The sequence below is a fragment of the Oryctolagus cuniculus genome, chromosome 19 (genome assembly GCF_964237555.1).
Source record: "Oryctolagus cuniculus chromosome 19, mOryCun1.1, whole genome shotgun sequence".
Classification (NCBI taxonomy): domain Eukaryota; kingdom Metazoa; phylum Chordata; class Mammalia; order Lagomorpha; family Leporidae; genus Oryctolagus; species Oryctolagus cuniculus.
In genome coordinates this window covers 18,005,895-18,025,791 of record NC_091450.1, presented here as the reverse complement: position 1 = coordinate 18,025,791, position 19,897 = coordinate 18,005,895, and the positions used below count along the sequence as shown (strand labels likewise).

The following is a 19,897-nucleotide window of genomic DNA, read 5'->3' as shown; positions in this document are numbered from 1 at the left end:
TTAGATTTACTTAAATGTACCCTCTCCCCGGGTGGGCTATAGCTAAACCCTCTACTGCTTGGGAGTGCCAGAGGATTCAGGTGAGGGGGTGAGGGTTCAGAAAAGACCCAATGAACACCGGATTCTGTCCCAGTTGCCCGGCCCGGGAGTACAGTGGAGGATGGCCCAAGTCCTTGGGCCCTGCACCCCATGGGAGACCAGGATAAGCACCTGGCTCCTGCCTTCGGATCAGTGCAGTGCGCCGGCCGCAGAGCGCCAGCAGCAGCGGCCATTGGAGGGTGAACCAACGGCAAAGGAAGACCTTTCTGTCTCTCTCCCTGTCCACTCCGCCTGTCAAAAAAATAAAAAGACCCAATGATAGGAAGCAATTGAACTACATCCATACAGGGGGAAGGCTGCAAAGGAGATTTCAGTCACTGTTCCGTACAGTGAATGTGTAACCAACAGTCCTTCCACACCAAGACATCTTACGGAAGGCAAGAGGCTTATTTCAACCATTTTATTTGCAAGTCAAGTTAGTGACTTAACATCATGGTCCTCTTTTTACACAGGTAACTGATGAAGCCTAGAGTTGCCACTACACCTGCTACGGCAGCCACAGCAGCCATTGTTTTAGAAGTAACATCTCCAGCCATCCCATGCTCCTTGGAATCCCCAACACCTGGAAGTAAGCAGTCAAGTCTTAGGATCAGCTTTAAGTCTTCAAGGTAAGTTGAAGCTTCATATAGTAAGGCTCCCAGAGAAGGGGATGGAATGACATTTCAAAGAGCTTTTGGAAATTTGCAACAAGGTGGAGCCTTGTCCTGTGAGCCACTCTCCTCCCACTCCCTCTTCTCCTGGCCAGTCCCACATGCTTTTGTCAGTCTTAGATCCAACAAGCTCACACCTGGGAAGTACTTTGGGCCCTCAGTCTGTTTAACCCAAAATCCTGATGCCCAAAGAAATATCGTTAGCCAACCCCTGAGTGATCCTACGGGTTGTTAGTGAGGGATTTTAGTTAGCTCAATTTCAAATTCCAGGCCCAAAGGTAAGGTTATCTGAAGTGAGGAGACAGAATGGCAATGGGAATGTAACTTATTAAACATACCTTTAAAAGTTCATGGAAAAGGAATAAAGAGGTAAGTTGATTTTGGTGCAAAAAAAAAAAAAAAACCTTGAAATCTATTCATCTGAGACCTCTTGAATAGAAAATATGTATTATGAGATGGCTATCCATAACTTTAGTTTTGCATGTACTGAGGTTTGGCAGTAGCAAGTTAAAACATACATATTCTTCTGACCAATCTAGTAGCAGGCTACTAGAAACATACCCTGCATTTCTTGATGTAAGCAAAGACTTAAGATTCCAGTATGGCATTAAGGTGAAGAATAGACATAACCTAGATGTCCATATACGAAGACCACAGCTAAGGTAGAGCTGTGTGGAATCTTATATGGCTGTTAACAGTGAGATATGCCTCTTTGTAAGGGTGTAAGAGGACTAAAGCAAAGAGGCCATCTATGCATCTTTAGGTGGAATATGCAATACCACTTGTATGACAGGGAGATTTCTGTAAGGGTATACAACAGACTAAAAGGAAGCCTGTCTTAGTAAAGAGACTTTTGTCTTTTCTTCTGTGTAGTTATACCATGAGCACATATTTGTGAGAGCATTATTCTCTCCACATAGAAAGCTAAGAACTTGAGACCAGGAGGTACTCCATGCTCTAAATCCATACCTCTGAAGGAAGAGCCACTCGGTAACAGGAGGATGGGTCCTGGGAGGCTGGCTGTCACCCTCTCCTCTTCGGTGTTCCCTGTGGCTGAGATAGATCACTGGGTTTGTCTCTGGCCTCTGGAACAGGTGCTTGAGAAGTTGATGGGGATCCCCAAGAGCAGATTCTCCTGCTCCTGCCCATAGGTTTCCCTGCCCTTGTGGTGAGAAGTGGAATGAAGCCTCCAAGAACCTATGCATTTCAGACTCATGTGAATGAGGCAAACTGAACTGGTAGGGGGCGGGATCCTCAGGCTCTTAGGACTAAGTGGAGAATGAGTTGTACCTGTCCCTTTCAAATCTTCAGTTCTTAGAGACTAAGGCTGGCTTTCAGTGAGACTCACAGTAATGGGGATTTGAGATTTTTTTTTTTTTTTTTACCTCGCCTGTGTCTAGATGACCCAGGGCAAGTCACAGAGCACAAAGGAGAGTCAGGATAGTGTTGATTGCAGATTAAGGCACTGCAGTGGAAGTAGACCTGGAGATGAAAGAATGGAGTCCGGTGGAATCAGTGTAGCAACATTTAACCTGTGCCAGGTGGCTTCTTAATCACCTACCAGGCTAGAGCGTGCTTGGGCCTCTGATACAAAGGCAAAGGTCTTCACATCAAACCTCTGGTAGTGCTCAGGATGGGTCACAGAGGAGCCAACTGGGTGGAAGTTAGTTTGATAGTTGTCCAGGCTATACTCACAGCTGGAAGGCACAAACCAGAGATGAATCCGTTATGTGCACGGCAGAGTCTAATTCAGCATTTATTCAAGGGCAGCCATGCCTAACATTTTCAGGACTGCTGTTACAACTACCTTCTACCAGTACATTCATTTTCTTTAATAAAACGATCCATAAAGTAAAAAGATTGAAAGGTGGAGTGATGGAGAGGGTCAGAGAGCCAGATTGGGAGACACAAAGCAATCTTCTATCCACTGGTTCACTCCCCAGGGCTGGGCCAAGCTAAAGCCGGGAACTCCATCTAGGTCTCTCACATGGGTAACAGGAACCCAAATATCTGGGCCACTGTCTGCTAACTCCCAGTCACTTTAGCAGGAAGCAGGCATGAGACTCAATTCCAAGTACTATGATATGGGATGCAGGCATCAAAAGCTATAGCCTAACATGCTGTGTCACATGACCACCCCTTGGTGGGCCTTGAAAATTTAACTTATTTGAAAGGAAGCAAGAGGGATTTTAGAGGGATACTCCCCAAATGCTGGGGGATGGACCAGGAGCCAGGAGTCCAGAACCCAATCCATGGGTCTTTAATAGGAGTGGCAGGAACCCAGGTACTTGAACTATCACCTGCTGCCTCTTATGGTGTTAGTAGGAAGCTAGAATCAGAAGTAGAGCCAGGACTCAGATCCAGTACTTGGAAAATGGATGCCTCATGTCCTTTAGTGCCTCTTAACCACCAGGCCAAACACCTGCCCCAGTCTACCTCTTTTGACTTTATACAATGGTGACCATGAAGTGTCCTAAGAGGTACATGCTATTTTTCTATTACATACTAAAAATAAGTATCTGTTCACTTGTCAGTTGAACTCATCAAGAGGGACAAATTGCACAGACACTGGCTTAATTTTTTTCATATTACCAAGTGCCTTTTGCTTCCCAAGCAGTATGTGTTAGTGACAGGAGGGGCAAAACCCTGACATATTGTACTTGTATGTGTTAGAAGGTGATTTTATGAAGAGCACAGTATGATGTACATCAAAAGAGTCTATAGAAAGTGGAGCTGGGGAGACAAATGCCTTTGTAGCAGTGTGTGTGTGTGTGTGTGTATGCAGGCACACACACACACGCATGCACAAATAGTTGAAATCTTTAGTATAGAGTTGGTCTTTTGTGTACAAAGTTCATTGAAAATGAATCATTAATGGAGAATGGAACTGGCAAGGAGAGGGGGGAGGAAGAATGGGAGTATGGTGGGTGGCAGGCCTGATGTGGTGGGAAAAATAACTATATTATTAAAGTTTAAGACATTTGTATTCCTTAAATTTGAAAATAGAGAAAAAGATTCAATTAGAAAGCAAGAGTCACTCAGATCAGGAGCTGATGACTAAGAAACTAGGACTAAATCAGGGCCATTGTGACTTATTGCTCGTCTCAAGTCCACGAGGGTTTTTTCTTATCACTGTCTAGTTCTAATGGGTTACCTGGGAAACCATACAGTATGGAGAGTACCTACCCGTCCATGACAATACTCCACTTGGGGAGAGATGCTGGGTCCATGGAAGATGTTGCCCAGCAGTCATCTAGGGCCAGCTTGATATTGGGGTCATTTCTATTTAGGACTCTCACTTCCATGTAAATTGGTTGGCGGAGGTATTTCACTATAGGGTACTCATTGACCCTGTAAGGCTGTTGATAGGACTCATCTGAAATGGAACAGAAATTTCCCATATTCAAGTAGTTAATGCTTGCAACATATGCTTAAATGTCATTCCTTCATTATTCTGGCAGCATCAGAAAGTTCATTTTAAGGAAAAGTTCCCTAAAGTATTTAAGACAATCTGATAGGAAGCAACATCTCACCTGGGTAGGTTTGCAGGCTCAAAGCAAGTGGACCTGGCTTCACTGAGGCCACAGGAGGAGGAAGACTTTTGATATTGGCATTGAGTAGCATGTCATCTCTGGTGTAATAGCACTGCACTGTCATTCTGTAAGAGTGTGTGCATAGTGTTATGGTTCAGAGAATTTTTTGTTAATGAACTGTTTAAGAATTATCAATTAGTATCACACCTGAATTCACTATCTCTGGATATTTTGCTTGGAGGGAGATTTTCCCAGAGAGCATGTACTTCATTTTCATAGATGACTTTCTCATCTTCAAACTTAAATGTTTGAGATAGTTTGTTAACAACCAGTTACTTCAAAGGTAAGTAATGACATACTATCATCTGCCAGTACTAACCTTGTGTCTTGTTCCACATCCGTTCAGAGGTATGCGAAACCTTACCAGCCCCTGAGACTGAGCCTTGAAGACAGGTTGGCAGGATGAACTTCCTACCCTAAGGGTATCCAAGTTGAGAGCTGGTTTGGTTTGGTGGGTGTAGACCTCAAAGTCCATAAACCCATCCTGGGTGCAAAGCTCACCTGAAACTAGACAGCGGTAAAGGTTTAGAGAAAGGCAGTTTGTCTGCCATGTGATATTATCAACCTGGAAATGTTATAGGGAAGCAAATTATTTTTGGCAGGAGCCACTGGGTTTTAAGTCTTGGGAAAATACCTTAATAAGCAGCTCGAGTTACAAGGGGGAGCTTAAACCCCAGTGAAGCTGCTGTGTGAGGAACGAGAATGATTTTCCCTTCCAAGAGGGCAAGTACCAGGAGACATGGAAAGTAGTACTGTCTGGGATAAGAGTTGAAGGACAAAGCTCTGATGAGAGGCTTTCGTAATTTGAGATCAGCTTTAATGGGGCTTAAGGTACCTTGTGCTATTACTATATCCCTTCTTTCCATACACTTGAGCATTCCTACACCACAAATCTGAAACCCTAAGTCAGAAGTGCCCCGAGATCTTGAAGCTGTTGCTTGAAGTTTCTAATTTTGGAGCACCTCATATTTCAGATTTTCAGGTTAGAGATGATTGATAGGTAATATAGATATACAAATATTTCAAGACTTTCCAAGTGCAAAACTAAAAACCAAAACCCAAATTCTGAAATACTGGTTCCAAGTATTTGATAAGGAGCATGCATGCAAACTATACTGAAATCTTGAGTGGTTTGAGGGGGAAATCGAGGCAGAACTAATTTTTCCCCATTTAGCTTAATCTGATACAGAGTGAACAGGACCCCAGGAGCAGAGGCAAGATCGAAGATGCCCATTATATTCCTACTGGGGACATCTGTAGGAGATTCGGACAATCTTTTACAGGTATGATTTTTTCATTAGAACTATGAGACATTCTTCCTTTGGTGGGCTCAAGCCTCTAACCTGAGATATTAAATATTTAAACATTGAGCAGTTATGATGAGATCTACCACTTACTCATATCAGTGTTTCAGAAATGTTGTAATGCTTAAGTCCCCATAATGGCAGTTGGACTAATGTTTCTTATTTGACCACTCTTTTTCAAGCCACAAACAATACACTCAAATCTGCAATTATATGCTTTGCCATGTGCACAAAAGTCAAGGAAGAAAAAGGCGATTTTAATAAGTCTTCACCTATAGAAGCTGGTGAGTCACAAGGGCACTCGGGATTAATCACTGTGGATACTGTATCCAGTTCCAAGTTAAAGGTCAACTTGAGTGAAGATATGTAGAACTGATCATGGAGGCATTTTTCAGAAAACTGCAATGAGAGAACAGTGTCAACTAACAATCCCAGCCTGTCTTGGGCCCAGAGAAGTCATGAGACAGGAAGGAAGTCCAAACTCTTACAGTGTATACTCCAGGCTTATCTGGTTTCTCTTTAAGCCAAAGAAGGGAGACCCTATCACTTCCCCAGATCAGGATGTTTCCCCAGGCAGGAAATCTACTGCTTAATTCATGCCCTGAAGTACCCAGCACTGCAAGCTCTTTGTACTAGGCATTAGAGCTTGAATTAACAGATCAAATTCCAAGGAACAGTGGAGAGCTCTACCAAGTCTGAGTCAAAAGGACTCTACAGATGTTATTACAAAATGCCATTGCGAAACACACAACCCAACTTGAGATTACTCTCTCTGTCCCTGGCAATCGCATCAGTCAAGACTGGCCTGGTTGAAAACCAGATGGGATCCTGCTGTTTGGATCAAGCTGTCCTGCTCGTAGAACAGGAGAGGTTCCCCATTAGATATTTGCTAAGTTTGTACTGCCTGATGAACTGAGAGACAACATTAGATTCTATTTCAGATATCAAGGAGGCTTGGTGTTAGAGATTAAATTTCAGTCACTTGAAAATTCACTATGTAAAGTGATCCAATGAGGTCTTCCAAAGTGTGACTGTTACACCAGCAATTCATTTATGGGCAAGTCAGTTTTATCAAGACAACCCATACAAGTGTACTTGAGGTCAGGCTTTCATAGAGTTCAATGGTTTTAACAGAACATACTTTTGTTTTGAGAACAGTTTTGCTGAAATGCAGTCTTAAGCCATTTATTGCTTCTACATCAATCCCTTGGTCATGCAGCTGGCTCACTGTGATGTTCCTATTTTCAATGCTCACAGACTCTAGCTTCCCAGGAAATTCTGGTATGGTAAGAGTCATATGCGTAGCATTACAAGTCACAGGACCTGGAAGGAATGAGTGACAGGATGCCCATTACTAGTCTTGATTAAGCCCCAGAACCATGTCTTCCACAACCAAAGTTGCAGCTTCCTGGAGCCTCACCTGACAGACAAATAGCTCGTGATGGGAAAGTCATCTTCTGTCCAGGAGATAACAATGAAAGCTTCAGAAACATGGTGTGGAGATGACTGGTACCTTCCTGGAGGGACAATATGTATTTAAGGTGTTGGTTTACTTGAATATCTAACCATTAAGAACCACTAGAGCATATGTTTAAATACAGGGAGCCATTTTGACACAAATGTAACTTAGGTATTTTGTCCAGGGATCACTCTGGAGGTGTTTTAGTCTTAGTGTCACTTCCTGAAACATCTGGAAAGCCAGTGTTGCCTAGACATCCAACAGATACTATAAAATAAGGTCAGATCTTGTATCAGCAGTTAGTATTTATAGGACTCGAATTAGCTTATATTCAATGTGAAATAGCACTGTTCTTATTAAAGTGGCTGATGCTTGCATACCTGTGGGCCAAGGCCTGCCTTAAGTATTTTAACACATGAATCCATTTAATTCAGTGTCTCACCACCGATGTGGACAGCACACACTTACTATAGAACAAAACATAGGAAATAGATAACCAAGACCCAACACTTCAATTCATAAGTCTTAAGAGTACCCTTATTCTGTGTTATATTTGGGTTCAAGTCTACAAAAGACCAGATCAAGGTATGGATCATGGCCGTTTTGTTCATCTTTAGGTATTTAGTGCCAAGTCACTGGTACAAAGTTGGCATTAAAGTACTTGCTCAATGAGTTTTATCATTAACTGCAAGACATGATTGAGATCACACACTTGGATTTAAAAATACCAGTGTGCCTTGGGGTTACATAAGTATTTTTACACCTACCACATAGTGAGTCACTCCAGTGGCATTGAGTAGCACACTGAGGGTCATCTTGTTGTCATCAATCAGGACACCAAATCCTTGTCCTTTGGCCTCCTCCAGGCTCAGAGTTTGGGCTCCTGGACCATGACCAGCCTGAACCATCCATCCCATCTGAGATTCATTTACCTGAATTCAAGAGGTTTGTTTAGAGGTCTGGGCACACTTAAGACATTAGATAAAAGTCTTGGGAAACATTTAATATAGAATTAAAGGCTAATGAAGTACGTCATTTAAAAGTTACATTCCTACCATAGTGCTATCACCAAGGCCAGTAGGAATATGTGGAAAGGAAAGCTGGAAGACAAAAATAAAAATATGTAACATTATGTGAAGCCTTGATATGCTATAGAAAACTTCTGAAGTGTGCTACCTGCTATGTGAAAAACAGTGATTGCTATTTGATTCTTATACCAAAAATCCCGGTTTTACCTTTAAATTCACTACCAAAGGGCAGTTGGGAAATCCAAACTCCCTTTCAGTTATAAACTTAGACAGTGGATTCTTGAATGTGCCATCTTTTACTATGTCCTTAGAAGTTGAATGCAGTGTAAAATCATGTAGTTCCATCAGTGTAACAATTCAGTATGAGTTACTTATGTTTGTCCATTGTCAATATTATCCACACTTATGTTCCACGAAGATGTGACTGTACTGTTTTACTCATGTACTATGTCTTAACATCTGTGATAGAGCCTGGAAGCTGGTACTTGTTAAATGATTGTTAATGTCATCACAACTACCAGGTGCACCCTTTGTTTGTAGCCACGGTGTGCTTAATGCGTAAATACTGTCGATTCTTACAGCTAGCCTTACAAGTCAGTGTTATTCTTCTACTTCGCAGTGGAAAACAAAGCCCCAGCGTGGTTAAACAACTACGGTCACACCGTCAACGAGTAGTGAATACAGGACTGAAATTCTACCCAAGTTCTAAGCCCAGCACTGTTGAGAATACTACCTTACTTCCCTTGAAGGAGCCAAACGTGCAGTTGTGAGCCCTTTTCACTTACAGACATGAAATCCTTGGTGCAGGCTGCCGATTTTGAGAACTCCAGGGTCTGTTCTACTGGGCAGAAGAACTGATACTCGACATCTGTGTGTCTTAAAGCAGCACTGTTGTTCATGACTCTGATGCTCAGCTGGTATCCGCCGTGCTGCATACAAACGGCATAGTAAGCAGAGCAAATGTTACTTGCTTAGTGGGAAAGGTGATTCCAAGACACCATCTGACCCGTGTGTGTGGCAAAGTCCTCAAATTACCAATGCAAAGTTTTGGAAAATGTCTTATTCCTGTAACAGATTCTGTGCGTGGCCGTTTGAGATATCCTAGTAAAGACTTATTGACAACAGTTTGAGCATCAGGGATTACAGCTCAGTTTATTTCTCTTGTATCTACCCTGTGTCTGGGTATCATAGTCGTGGTCAGTATATGGCCTCTACCCAGGAGAGTCAAGCGTGTCCATTTATTGAGCACCAAGGTAACTGCCATTGTGGTGGGCAAAGCCATCATTGACATTATGCCCATCTTTCTGTTAAGATAGCAACTAATTTAGATTACGGGCCACATATAATCCAGGAGTTTAAGTCTCTAAAAACTTAATGGTTAGATTTGGAAAACCACTCATAGGTAGAAGACAAAAACAAACAAACAAAACAACCAAAGACATAGGCATTGCTTGGTCATCCATAGGCTGTAGTTTTCAGATCCTTGGTGTCAAAGGGTGCAACTCCAAGCCTTCTAAAGTGGGGAGGTCCATTTTAGAATGGGAGTTTGATCACTAACGATCAGTCACTGGATATTTTTACATGATTTCATTGGAAAACCACAAAGGTCTCAGTGGACCAGATGACTTATGGTGCAAGCCTATTACAGGGCAGGGTCCAAGGAACACAGACTACTTGCATCAGAATCAGACGGTGTGGTCTGTTAAACAAGCACGTCTCCCAGGACTCATCCCAGACCTACTCAGTCACTACACTAGTTACACCTGTACTACCCAAGTCTATGTTCCCCAGGCAATTCTTTGCTCCCTAAAGCCTGGAAACTTCCACTTTCATTGGTTTTATTGCTCCCAATACCTGTTCTTGTCAATAAATCCTAAGTCTTAGCTGCTGTTAACTTTAACACCTGTTTTTACCAGCTAGCAGTTCCTTATTTGCAAGTACAACAACAGCCTCCCATCTCACATGGGGGTTATAGATGATTTGAGCATTTGTTTTAGCTATGCTGTGTGCCCAATCTTCACCTGTATAGTATCATAATCCTCTGTTATCCTGTGGAAAAGTTATTGTCCCCATTTGCAACATGCAAATAGACTTAGGTTAGGCTACTTGCTTAAGGTCACACTGAGATGATAGTAGAGATGGGGTTAAAGGGCTCAAACACTCAAACTCCAGGCTGTCTCAATGCTGCCGTTTCAGGCCTGATGATTATGTATTATGAGGGCTACCCTGGACAATGCAGGAGTATTTGGCAGCATCCTTGACATGTACCCACTAGGAGCCCGTATCTTCCCCAGTTTTAGTAACCCAGAGTATCTCCAGACATTGCCAAGTGTCCTCGGGACAGGTTAAAGCAAAAACAAAATGAAGCACACACCTCTGGTTGAATCACTGCTCCACTCCAAAGCCTAGATCCTGGACCACCAGGTTTACTCTCAGTGATTACCACATTAGTACTTCCCAAATCATTCCTCGAAGTTGTTACTTACCACTGCCCTGGTACAGGCCTTATATGGAACTCTTAAAGTTAGCTTTTCTGGGTCCAGGATATAGGTACAGTTCAGCATTTCAACACCAAGGGGATCTGTAGAAGTTAGAGCAAGTTAGATAGCCAAGGAGCACATTTCAGTGGCAGAGTCAGCCAAAGTTAGAGAACCAAGCCAGCCTGCCAATCTGTTTCTAAAGTACAACAATCATCTCACTTTTGATCCAGCTGTGAGATGCTGTGACTAGAAGTTGTAAGTTTCCTAGGAGATTCTGATGTAGGACTACCTTCAAGGAAACAGTCTTCCACTCTTGATGGCATCATGCAAACCACAGGCCTTCCTGGACTTGTGGGAATTGAATGCCAGTTACTCCAGACTTTGTATACTCTGTGCACCAGACAATGGGGTCTTATACTCATTAAAGACTTAGGTGATGGGCTGATGCTGTGGTGCAGGGGGTTAAGCCACCCTCTGTAGTGTTGGCATCCCACATGGGTGCTGATTTGAGTCCCAGCTGCTCCACTTTCAATCCAGCTCCCTGCTAATGCTCCTGGGGAAGCAGTGGAAGATAGCCCAAGTGCTTGTGCCCTTGTGACCCAGATGAAGCTCCTGGTTTCAGCCTGACCCAGCCCTAGCTGTTACAGCATTTGGGGAATGAGCCAGTGGGTGGAAGATCCATCCTCCTGTTTCTCCCTCTCTCGAATTCTTTCAAATGAGTAAACATTAAAAAAATGAGTAAATATTAAAAAACTTAGGTGAGACAATACAAATTACCTACCTACCACAGATGCATGCAATGTCTTGGTGCCAACATAGCTGGGAAACTCTACTATTATTTCATTTTCGTTACAGGTGACAGTTCCTGGAAAATAAAAAACATGTGGATCTTTTTGAGGTACAGAAGGCACAGTCACTATAGCAGTGTGTGGAGACAGCCCTGCATCAGGGAAGGAAGCCAGTTGAGAGACAAGGATTGTCCCTGGAGAGCTCACAAATTGGTGAGCAGAGTCAGAGAACTATAATGCAACATACCAAAATCTGAAAGGCATGCTCATAGGTTTCTGAAGCACTCCAGGGGGAATCCTGGTTTAGGGTTAACAAACACCTCTGTGGAAGCCAGGTCAGAACCTTGATGGTGGAGCTGAAGATGTAGATGATGGCTTTGTGAAGAAAAGAACAAAAGCTTTCTCTAGGTGCTTTGCAAATTAAAGTTAAAAACTGAGAAATCACAAGGGCGCTTATTTTCTCTTTAGACCAAATTGTGCTCACACCTTGCTGCTCTACAACCTCTGGTATGAGTGAATATCCGGGAAAAACTCCTTGTTCAATCAAAACACCCCTGATTTTCCCTGTCATGAGTTGGTAGGTGAAGACCACTGCTCCACTGCTCTTAGAGAATGGGGTTCAATGTTATGATTTGTTGTTCTGTGGGTGCCACCAAGCTTGAGGCAGGGAGGCCCTGCAAAGTAGTACAGGCGTTTTCACAGGTGCTTTCATTTAGCAGGCATAGCAAGTCCAGATGAGGCAGTGGAAGAATCTAGTGATTTGACCCAGGTAAGGAAGGCAGTACACAGAGGCCCGTGTTTCCTGGCCAACTGCCTGCTGCTGTAACCTTCCTCACTGCCAAGGGGGACTTCCCTCCCTGCAAGACGCAGCATACCTGGGAAGGCAGGATCCGACAACTGAAGAAAATAAATCGAGTTCACCGAAGTCACAAGAGTGAAGAAGAGAAATAGCCATGTGCAGGCGCTAGAAGAGGATGGAGGAGAGAGGTAAGGGAACATGAACTTCGTCAAGCTAGGCCATGGCAATCTTTTCCCCCTGCTCCCAGAATTACTCACCTGCATCCTGCATTGAGCCAACTAGAGAGACTCCCAGAATCCCCAGTTGGCTGATATGCCATGACAGGAAGACCACACAATCCAGCAGGCACATGAGCTGCTGCGCTGTGCTTTTATACCGGAAATGGGCTATGGCCCTGCCCTCTTCCCGTTAGGGGCACCTGAATCTGCAGGCACCCTCCCAGCTGAGAGGGATTTTGGGGAAGAAGTGGCATTTCCCCTTCCTGAAGTACCTTTGCCTTGGGTATTCTGGCAGCTGCTCTCTGGGCTAGGCATGAAACCAGAGTTCCCTGAATTTGGTTCCAGGTGAGTGAATTGGTGTTTTCCCTATAACTCTGGGAAAAATTGGGATCTTTTGGACAAAATATTTACAATTCAAATATGGAGTGAAAGGGTGGTGGGGCTTATGAGAAAAGAACGTGTCTTGTTCATGCCAGTACACCTTTCCTCTAAGTATCCTCTGGTCTCTCTGGCTGTTGTGGAGCTCACCCTAGCCAGGTGCGAGAAGCACCTTTTTAAAAATAGAGGAAGTAGCCGGCGCCGCGGCTCACTAGACTAATTCTCCGCCTTGCGGCGTTGGCACATCGGGTTCTAGTCCCGGTTCGGGGCGCCGAATTCCGTCCTGGTTGCCCCTCTTCCAGGCCAGCTCTCTGCTGTGGCCAGGGAGTGCAGAGGAGGATGGCCCAAGTCCTTGGGCCCTGCACCCCATGGGAGACCAGGATAAGTACCTGGCTCCTGCCATCGGATCAGCGCGGTGCGCTGGCCGCAGCGGCCATTGGAGGGTGAACCAACGGCATAGGAAGACCTTTCTCCCTGTCTCTCTCTCTCTCACTATCCACTCTGCCTGTCAAAAAAAAAAAAAAAATAGAGGAAGTATCACTCCAAATATAAAAGCTTTACATTTACTACAAAAAGTGCAACTACAGAAGGATACAGAGAAAAAGTAGAAGTCACCCATAATTTGCCACTGCTAATACTCAGATATGTAACTTTATAGTCCTTTTCTAGAAAATACCACATATAAATTTCAAAAAGCCAAACCGGCAAGTCTTGGATCAAAGTTTAGATTCTGTTTTGTAATCTGTTGTAATTTTACAACAAGTTGTGCACCTTTGCTCTTAAAGATCTCCTTTGCTGTTTTTAAGGCTGTCCAGTGTCCAGCGCTGAGATACATCAGGGACTGTGTAACTGTTCCTTAATAATGGGATTAAGATGGTTTCCATTTTTGCATTATTACATACAGCAATATCATAACATGCTTATACACATTCTTTTCTCATAAGCCCCACCACCGTTTCACTCCATATTTGAGTTGTAAATATTTTGTCCAAAAGATCCCAATTTTCCCTAAAGTTATAGTACTGAGGGTTAGTCCTCAGTAAAAGTTCCAGGAAGTAGAATTCCTGAGTCAAAAGGGAGTAGTGATGTAAATGAGGTCCTAGAGTGTAGCACTAGGGAATTTACAGGTGAGAAGACTAAGGTAAAGTAGCTTGCCTAAGCTTTGACCACTGAATGTCGGGGCTAGGGTGAGGACTCAGACTTCCTGAAACCTTATCAACTAACATCTTCTCAGCATCTCTCATTGCTCTTTGAGACACCAACATATCCAGAGCCCAAGTTCCATAACTGATGACCATAATTGTCAAACCCTGCAAGCAGCAGTGTAGCCCTTGCAAAGACTGAGTTATATGTTCCCTTTCTTGCTTTCTGCATTCTCAGTTACAGGTGTCTGAAATACCATCGACAGTTAGCGCAGCATTTCCCAGCTTTGCTGATGAAAAAGATCACAAGGGGTTCTCATTAACATCACAGATTCCTGGGTCCCACTTAAAAGTGCTGATTCAGGCTACCCAGGGGAGGGATCTGGGTAGGGAATGCTTAATAAGCAACACAGGTGATTCTTATGATCAGGAGAATCTGGAAAATACCCAGAGGAGGTAGGCAACAAAATAAGTGGTTGCCAGTGGTCAGTCTCTTTGTGGAATTGATTGATTGATTAGAGAGGGGTTAAAATCCAAATAAGCAGATTTGGAGGCTGGGGGTTGAGATGATGAAGGGACTTCCTTACAGAGTGGTAGTCACTCTTCCTGAGCCTATTTCCCAAAATGTGGCCCCTTTTCTACAAATGTAAAGTAGGTTTGTTACCAGGATGATTAAGACAATGATGAGAAAGCTATTGGAGGAAGGAGCACACACACAAGACTCAGAGACCTACTGAGAAGGTTGTCACGGAGGTGATAGGTTAATAAGCTTGTTTGACCTCCCAAAGTCCCCTTCATCCCATACCTAAGACTGTGCCTTTCTCCTAGTGTGAAGTTTTTCTTTGGAAATGGCAGCAATGATCAGAGACCCCAACTGGGGGCTTCTGGGAGGTTGAGGAACCACAGAGACCCTGAGCTGGAGTTACGAGGAGAACAAGGTCCCCTAAGGGGCTGGTGGCAGCGGCAGCTGTACCAGACATTATTTTCATTGGCCTCTTCTGAATCAGGCCAGTGCTATGCTTGGGGCAGACATGGAATAAATGGCTCCAGGCCCATAAGAATAATCTCTAGAATATTCTACTTTAGAAAAACCCTGCAGGATACAAATGTGTTCAGTGCATCTGGCTTTGAAAATGAGAAAGAGGGGCTGGAGCTGTGGTGTAGCAAGTAAAGCCGCTGCCTGCAGTGCCGGCATCCCATATGGGTGCTTGTTCGACTCTCGGTTGCTCCACTTCTGATCCTGTTCTATGCCATGGCCTAGGAAATTAGTAGAAGATGGCCCAAGTCCGTGGGCCCCTGCACCCACGTGGTATATCCAGAAGAAGCTCAAGGCCTCCTGGCTTCAGCCTGCCCCAGCACTGGCTATTGTGGCCATGTGTAGCAAATGGAAGATCTTTCACTCTCTTTGACTCTCTGTAACTCTGCCTTTCAAATATTTTAAAAAAAGAAAATGAGAAAGAAATGACTGCTCATAATAAGATTCCTATCAGGTAGGAGAAACTAGTTTTTAAGTAAAAAATTTTATCTTAATATTTCAAATATATTACATACTTAATGGCTACCATGGCCGGTGCACTGCACCAATCTGAATCCAGGAGCCAGGTGCTTCCTCCTGGTCTCCCATGCAGGTGCAGGGCCCAAGGACTAGGGCCATCCTCTACTGCCTTCCCAGGCCACAGCAGAGAACTGGACTGGAAGAGGAGCAACCAGGACTAGAACCTGGCACCCCACCCGGAACTAGAACCCAGGGTGCTGATGCTGCAGACGGAGGATTAGCCAAGTGAGCTGTGGCACCGGCCAAAACTAAAGCTTTTAATAGAAATGTTAGATTATAAATATTTAACTTAAAAAGTGGGTCTCTTTAAATTGTATGTTTTTTTTTTAAAGAATTATTTTATTTATTTGAAAGACAGAGTTACAGAGAGAAGTAGAGCCAGAGAGAGAGAGAGGTCTTCCATTCTGCTGGTTCACCTCCCAAATGACAGCAACGGCCAGAGCTGAGCTGATCCAAAGCCAGGAGCCAGAAACTTCTTCTGGGTCTCCCACGCAGGTGCAGGGGCCCAAGGACTTGGGTCATCTTCTACTGCCTTCCAAGGCCATAGCAGAGAGCTGGATTGGAAGTGGAGCAGCCAGGACTTGAACCGGCGCCCATATGGGATGGACCATTGCAGGCTGGGGCTTTAACCTGCTGCGCCACAGTGCCGGCCCCTCAGTTGTATGTTTCCCCCACCCTTTCCAATGAGCCTCATTTGGCCAAGTACCCTCCTTGCTGAAGTGCAGTTCTTATAAAGATAGCTCATAAATCTTAAATTCTAAATTATTTGTCATAGTATCCCCAATACTTGTAAATATGTTAATGGAAGAAAACCTAAATGTCATCATCTGGAGGTGGCTAGGTAAACTTTGGAATACTTGTCAGCTACTAGCTGTGATTCATGCAGACCTGTGGATCTTGATGTGAACTATGTCCACAATGAAGCTGGAATTTCAGAGCCCTATAATTAGTAAGGTTTCATGTTTTGCATTTAAAAAGAAACATGAAAGACCTAGGTGTGTGTGAATAGTTTGATGTGTCTGCATGTGGCTATACAAATGTGCATTTGCAGCCGGCGCCACGGCTCACTAGGCTAATTCTCTGCCTGCGGCGCCGGCACTCTGGGTTCGTGTCCCAGTTGGGGTGCTGGGTTCTAGTCCCGATTGCTCCTCTTCCAGTCCAGCTCTCTGCTGTGGCCCGGGAAAGCAGTGGAGGATGGCCCAAGTCATTGGGCCCTGCACCTGCATGGGAGACCAGGAGAAACACCTGGCTCCTGGCTTCAGATCGGTGCAGCGCGCCAGCCATGGTGGCCATTTTGGGGGTGAACCAACAGAAGGAAGAATTTTCTCTCTGTCTCTCTCACTGTGTAACTCTGCTAACTCTGCCTGTCCAAAAATAAATAAATAATAAATAAAAATGCATTTGCCTTTAAAGTCTAGAAGGCTATGACCGAGGGTGAACAGTGTCCAAGTGGCTGCTCTGGGCATTTGCAACCACTGTCACCACTGATTTATTTGTGTTCTTGCTCCTGTGGCTTTAAGAATTTGTAATACTATCCCTGGGAATAGGAATAAGAGATGGGAGCATGGGTTACTCCTGCTTTTTGGAATTTGTCACTTCTGTTTTGATTTAGTTTAGGGATAAAGTAACTGATTAAAATAATTTTAAAGTGGGAGCAGGCATTTAGCCTAGCAGTTTAGTTGCTAGCATCCCAAATCTGAGAGCTTGGACTCAATTCCCAGATTTAGCTCTTGATCCAGCTTCCTGCTAATGTGAACCCTGGGAGGCAGTGGAGCTAGCTCAAGTAGTTGGGTTCCCGCCTCTCAGGAGATGTGGATTGATTTCCTAGCTCTCAGCCTGGTCCCAATCCCAGCTGTTGTGGGCATTTGGAGAGAGAACCAGTGGATGGGAGTGTTTTCTCCTTATTCGTCCATCTCAAATAAATAAAAGGATTTTATCCATTCATCTGATGATGGATACCACATGTATTGAAATGCCACTCTGTAGACTATAAACATGTAAAATTAGTGCTAAAATAATTTTTTAAAAATGTACAAGTAAGCAAAAAAAGCCCCAATGTTTGATGCTAACATTAAAAATTAAAACTCATTTCTATCTGAGTAATCTAAAGAAGCTGTAGAGTCAAAGACTCAAGGTCAACACCCAGTGGAATGGAAGCGAATGCATCTGAGATATAAACCTTCCAAATAAAACCCAGCTCCCTACCATAAAATAAAGACACTGAGTCTAAACAGATTTAGTGACTTGCTTAAGGCCATTTACCAAGTCAGTAGCAGACGGAGGTCCAGTGAGAAACCTGGTCTCCTGGTTAGCATCTCCTGATGCTAACCCTCCCTGCCCCACTTTCTAATTTATTTTAATTTTCCATGTGTGTGTGAGGGGGTGTTTTAAAGCTCTGTTCTTCTCTTGCAGTTTGCTTAGCTTTAAAAGTACAAGATGGCATTAATTAGAATTTAGCAGTATAAGAAAAATATGAGTGAGAAACATAGAAATTTCTACCAGTTATGCTAATACAGCTTAAAATAGCTTCCAAATATCAAACATAAATTTAACTTGGAAAAGTTAGATAGACTATGCCAATGAGAATGTTCTTGAATATCATATGATAAGCAGTTCCTTTAACAATTTAAGTATATGATGTTAATGTCATCTCCCCCTTTGGACCTTTAGACAGATCCAAGTTGATTGAGCCCTTTGTGAGTAATGGATTCAGGGAAAAAAAAAATCTAGACAAGGGCTTTATCAACTTATAAAGGAAGGCAGCTTCAGTAAGGCTCAGAAGTTCTAAATGAAAGCTCATTTATATACAACCTTAACTGAAAGCTTATTTACATAAAAATGTTAGCGATTACTCTGTGGTTTGTAACTAGGGCAATAGTTACCACAGGAATAGAAAAAGGTTTCTTAGCAATGTAGCATATTTCTTTCAGTGGATAGAATTTAATCTACATTAAAGTTCTTAAGGTGATGTTCTAAATCTCCCACTTCTCCCTGTGCTCCCACAATTTGCAATGTGCCTTTACAGTCAGTCTATTTCACTACCACCCTGTCCCCAAATCTAACTGACTATGACTTGCTTTGCTGATAGACTGTGGTGGAAAGTGATTGTGTGCCAGTTCTGAGCCTAGGTCTCAAGAGGCCTGGTATACCCATATTCCCTCTGTAAAAATAAGCCCAGCCTAGCCTGCAAGGTGGTAGTCACAAAGATCAGGGACAGTATCTAAGTCAAGGCCATCCTTGAGTGACTTAGTCCTCAGCAGACCTACTAGTTGACTGTTGATGAATGTCTGAACCCAGCCAAGGTCAGCTGAGCACAGAGGAATTGTGCAGTTGACTGTAGACCCACAAGCAACACCACTGCCTGTTGTTTGATGTTGCTTAGTTTTGGGTGGTTTGTTGTGCTGCATGATTATGATAGGAAGTATCTTTATGGTTTAGGGTTCTTATTTCAAAATGACCACAGTTTTAAGTATGAAACTGAAGATATCACCCTATGGAAGTAGGAAGCATTTATTGAGCAACCATGAAACTATGAAGTCTCCAACAAAGCAACACACACACTTGTGCAAGTGCATGCACACACACAGACTCTGCCTTCAGGGGGTTTGCTTTCTCATGGTGGAGACCAAATAAGTACTTATGTAAGACCTTAGCATTAATGAATCAACTTAAATACTGTCTGGTATCCTTTTACCTTCTCTTATTAATGGCACCATGGTATGGCTTTAGGAAACTCTCTTTCCCATTGGATATAATCTATTTTATTTATTTAAAAGAGAGAGAGAAGGAAGGAGGGAGGGGGGAGGGAGAGAAAGAGAGAGAGTTATCTTCTATCTACTAGTTCAGTTCCCAAATGACTGCAACAGCTGGGGCTGGGCGACCGAGGCCAGGATCCAGAAGCTTCATCCAGGTCTCCCAGATGGCTGCAGCGCCATCTTCCACCGCTTTCCCAGGCACATTAGCAGGGGGCTGGATCAGAAGTGTAGTAGTCAGGACTCTAACCGTATGGGATGCTGACTTTGCAGGTGGGGGCTCAACCCATTATGCCACAGAGCCAGCCCTAGGGGCAGCAACTTTGAGCCTGGCACTGTGCTACACACCTCATGCATGTATGGAGAAAGACAGAGACGATGTTTGGGAAAACTGATACACATTTGCTTTTCATTGCCCCAGATGGCTTATGTGGCTTTGCTTATACTGACTGATTGCTTATACTTGGTTAAGGAGCCAAGAGAAGTTGATACGTGTAAGAGGTTGGTGGTATGTATATATTGGGTGTCTGTATGCATATGTAATTTTTTCCCCTAGAGTGGCCTGCAAATAAAAAGGCAGTGATATAGCAAGAAATGGCTGCTGTTTTTAACAGTGGTAGCTTTCTACTTGTTTGGAAGGTGTCTATGTCTG

At 43.6% G+C, this 19,897-nt stretch overlaps 1 protein-coding gene and 1 long non-coding RNA gene across 2 annotated transcripts; one reads left to right on the top strand and one right to left on the bottom strand.

Annotated features, from left to right (window-relative positions):
• Window positions 1–343: 343 nt before the first annotated feature.
• ZP2 (zona pellucida glycoprotein 2) lies at window positions 344–12,431 on the bottom strand. Its single transcript, XM_017342508.3, has 17 exons — window positions 12,277–12,431; window positions 11,395–11,478; window positions 10,620–10,714; window positions 8,919–9,062; window positions 8,161–8,205; window positions 7,873–8,037; window positions 7,067–7,163; window positions 6,788–6,969; window positions 5,919–6,045; window positions 4,662–4,849; window positions 4,490–4,581; window positions 4,283–4,407; window positions 3,936–4,125; window positions 2,311–2,446; window positions 2,135–2,231; window positions 1,719–1,802; window positions 344–661 (listed from the first exon to the last, which is right to left on the bottom strand). The coding sequence occupies exons 1-17, from the start codon at window positions 12,398–12,400 to the stop codon at window positions 516–518; spliced, it is 2,121 nt and encodes a 706-aa protein (XP_017197997.3). The 5' UTR covers window positions 12,401–12,431; the 3' UTR covers window positions 344–515.
• On the top strand, window positions 569–15,502 carry LOC138847045 (uncharacterized). The gene is made up of 3 exons (XR_011384665.1): window positions 569–707; window positions 5,517–5,625; window positions 8,753–15,502. It is a non-coding gene; the product is annotated as an uncharacterized lncRNA (long non-coding RNA).
• Window positions 15,503–19,897: the final 4,395 nt, after the last annotated feature.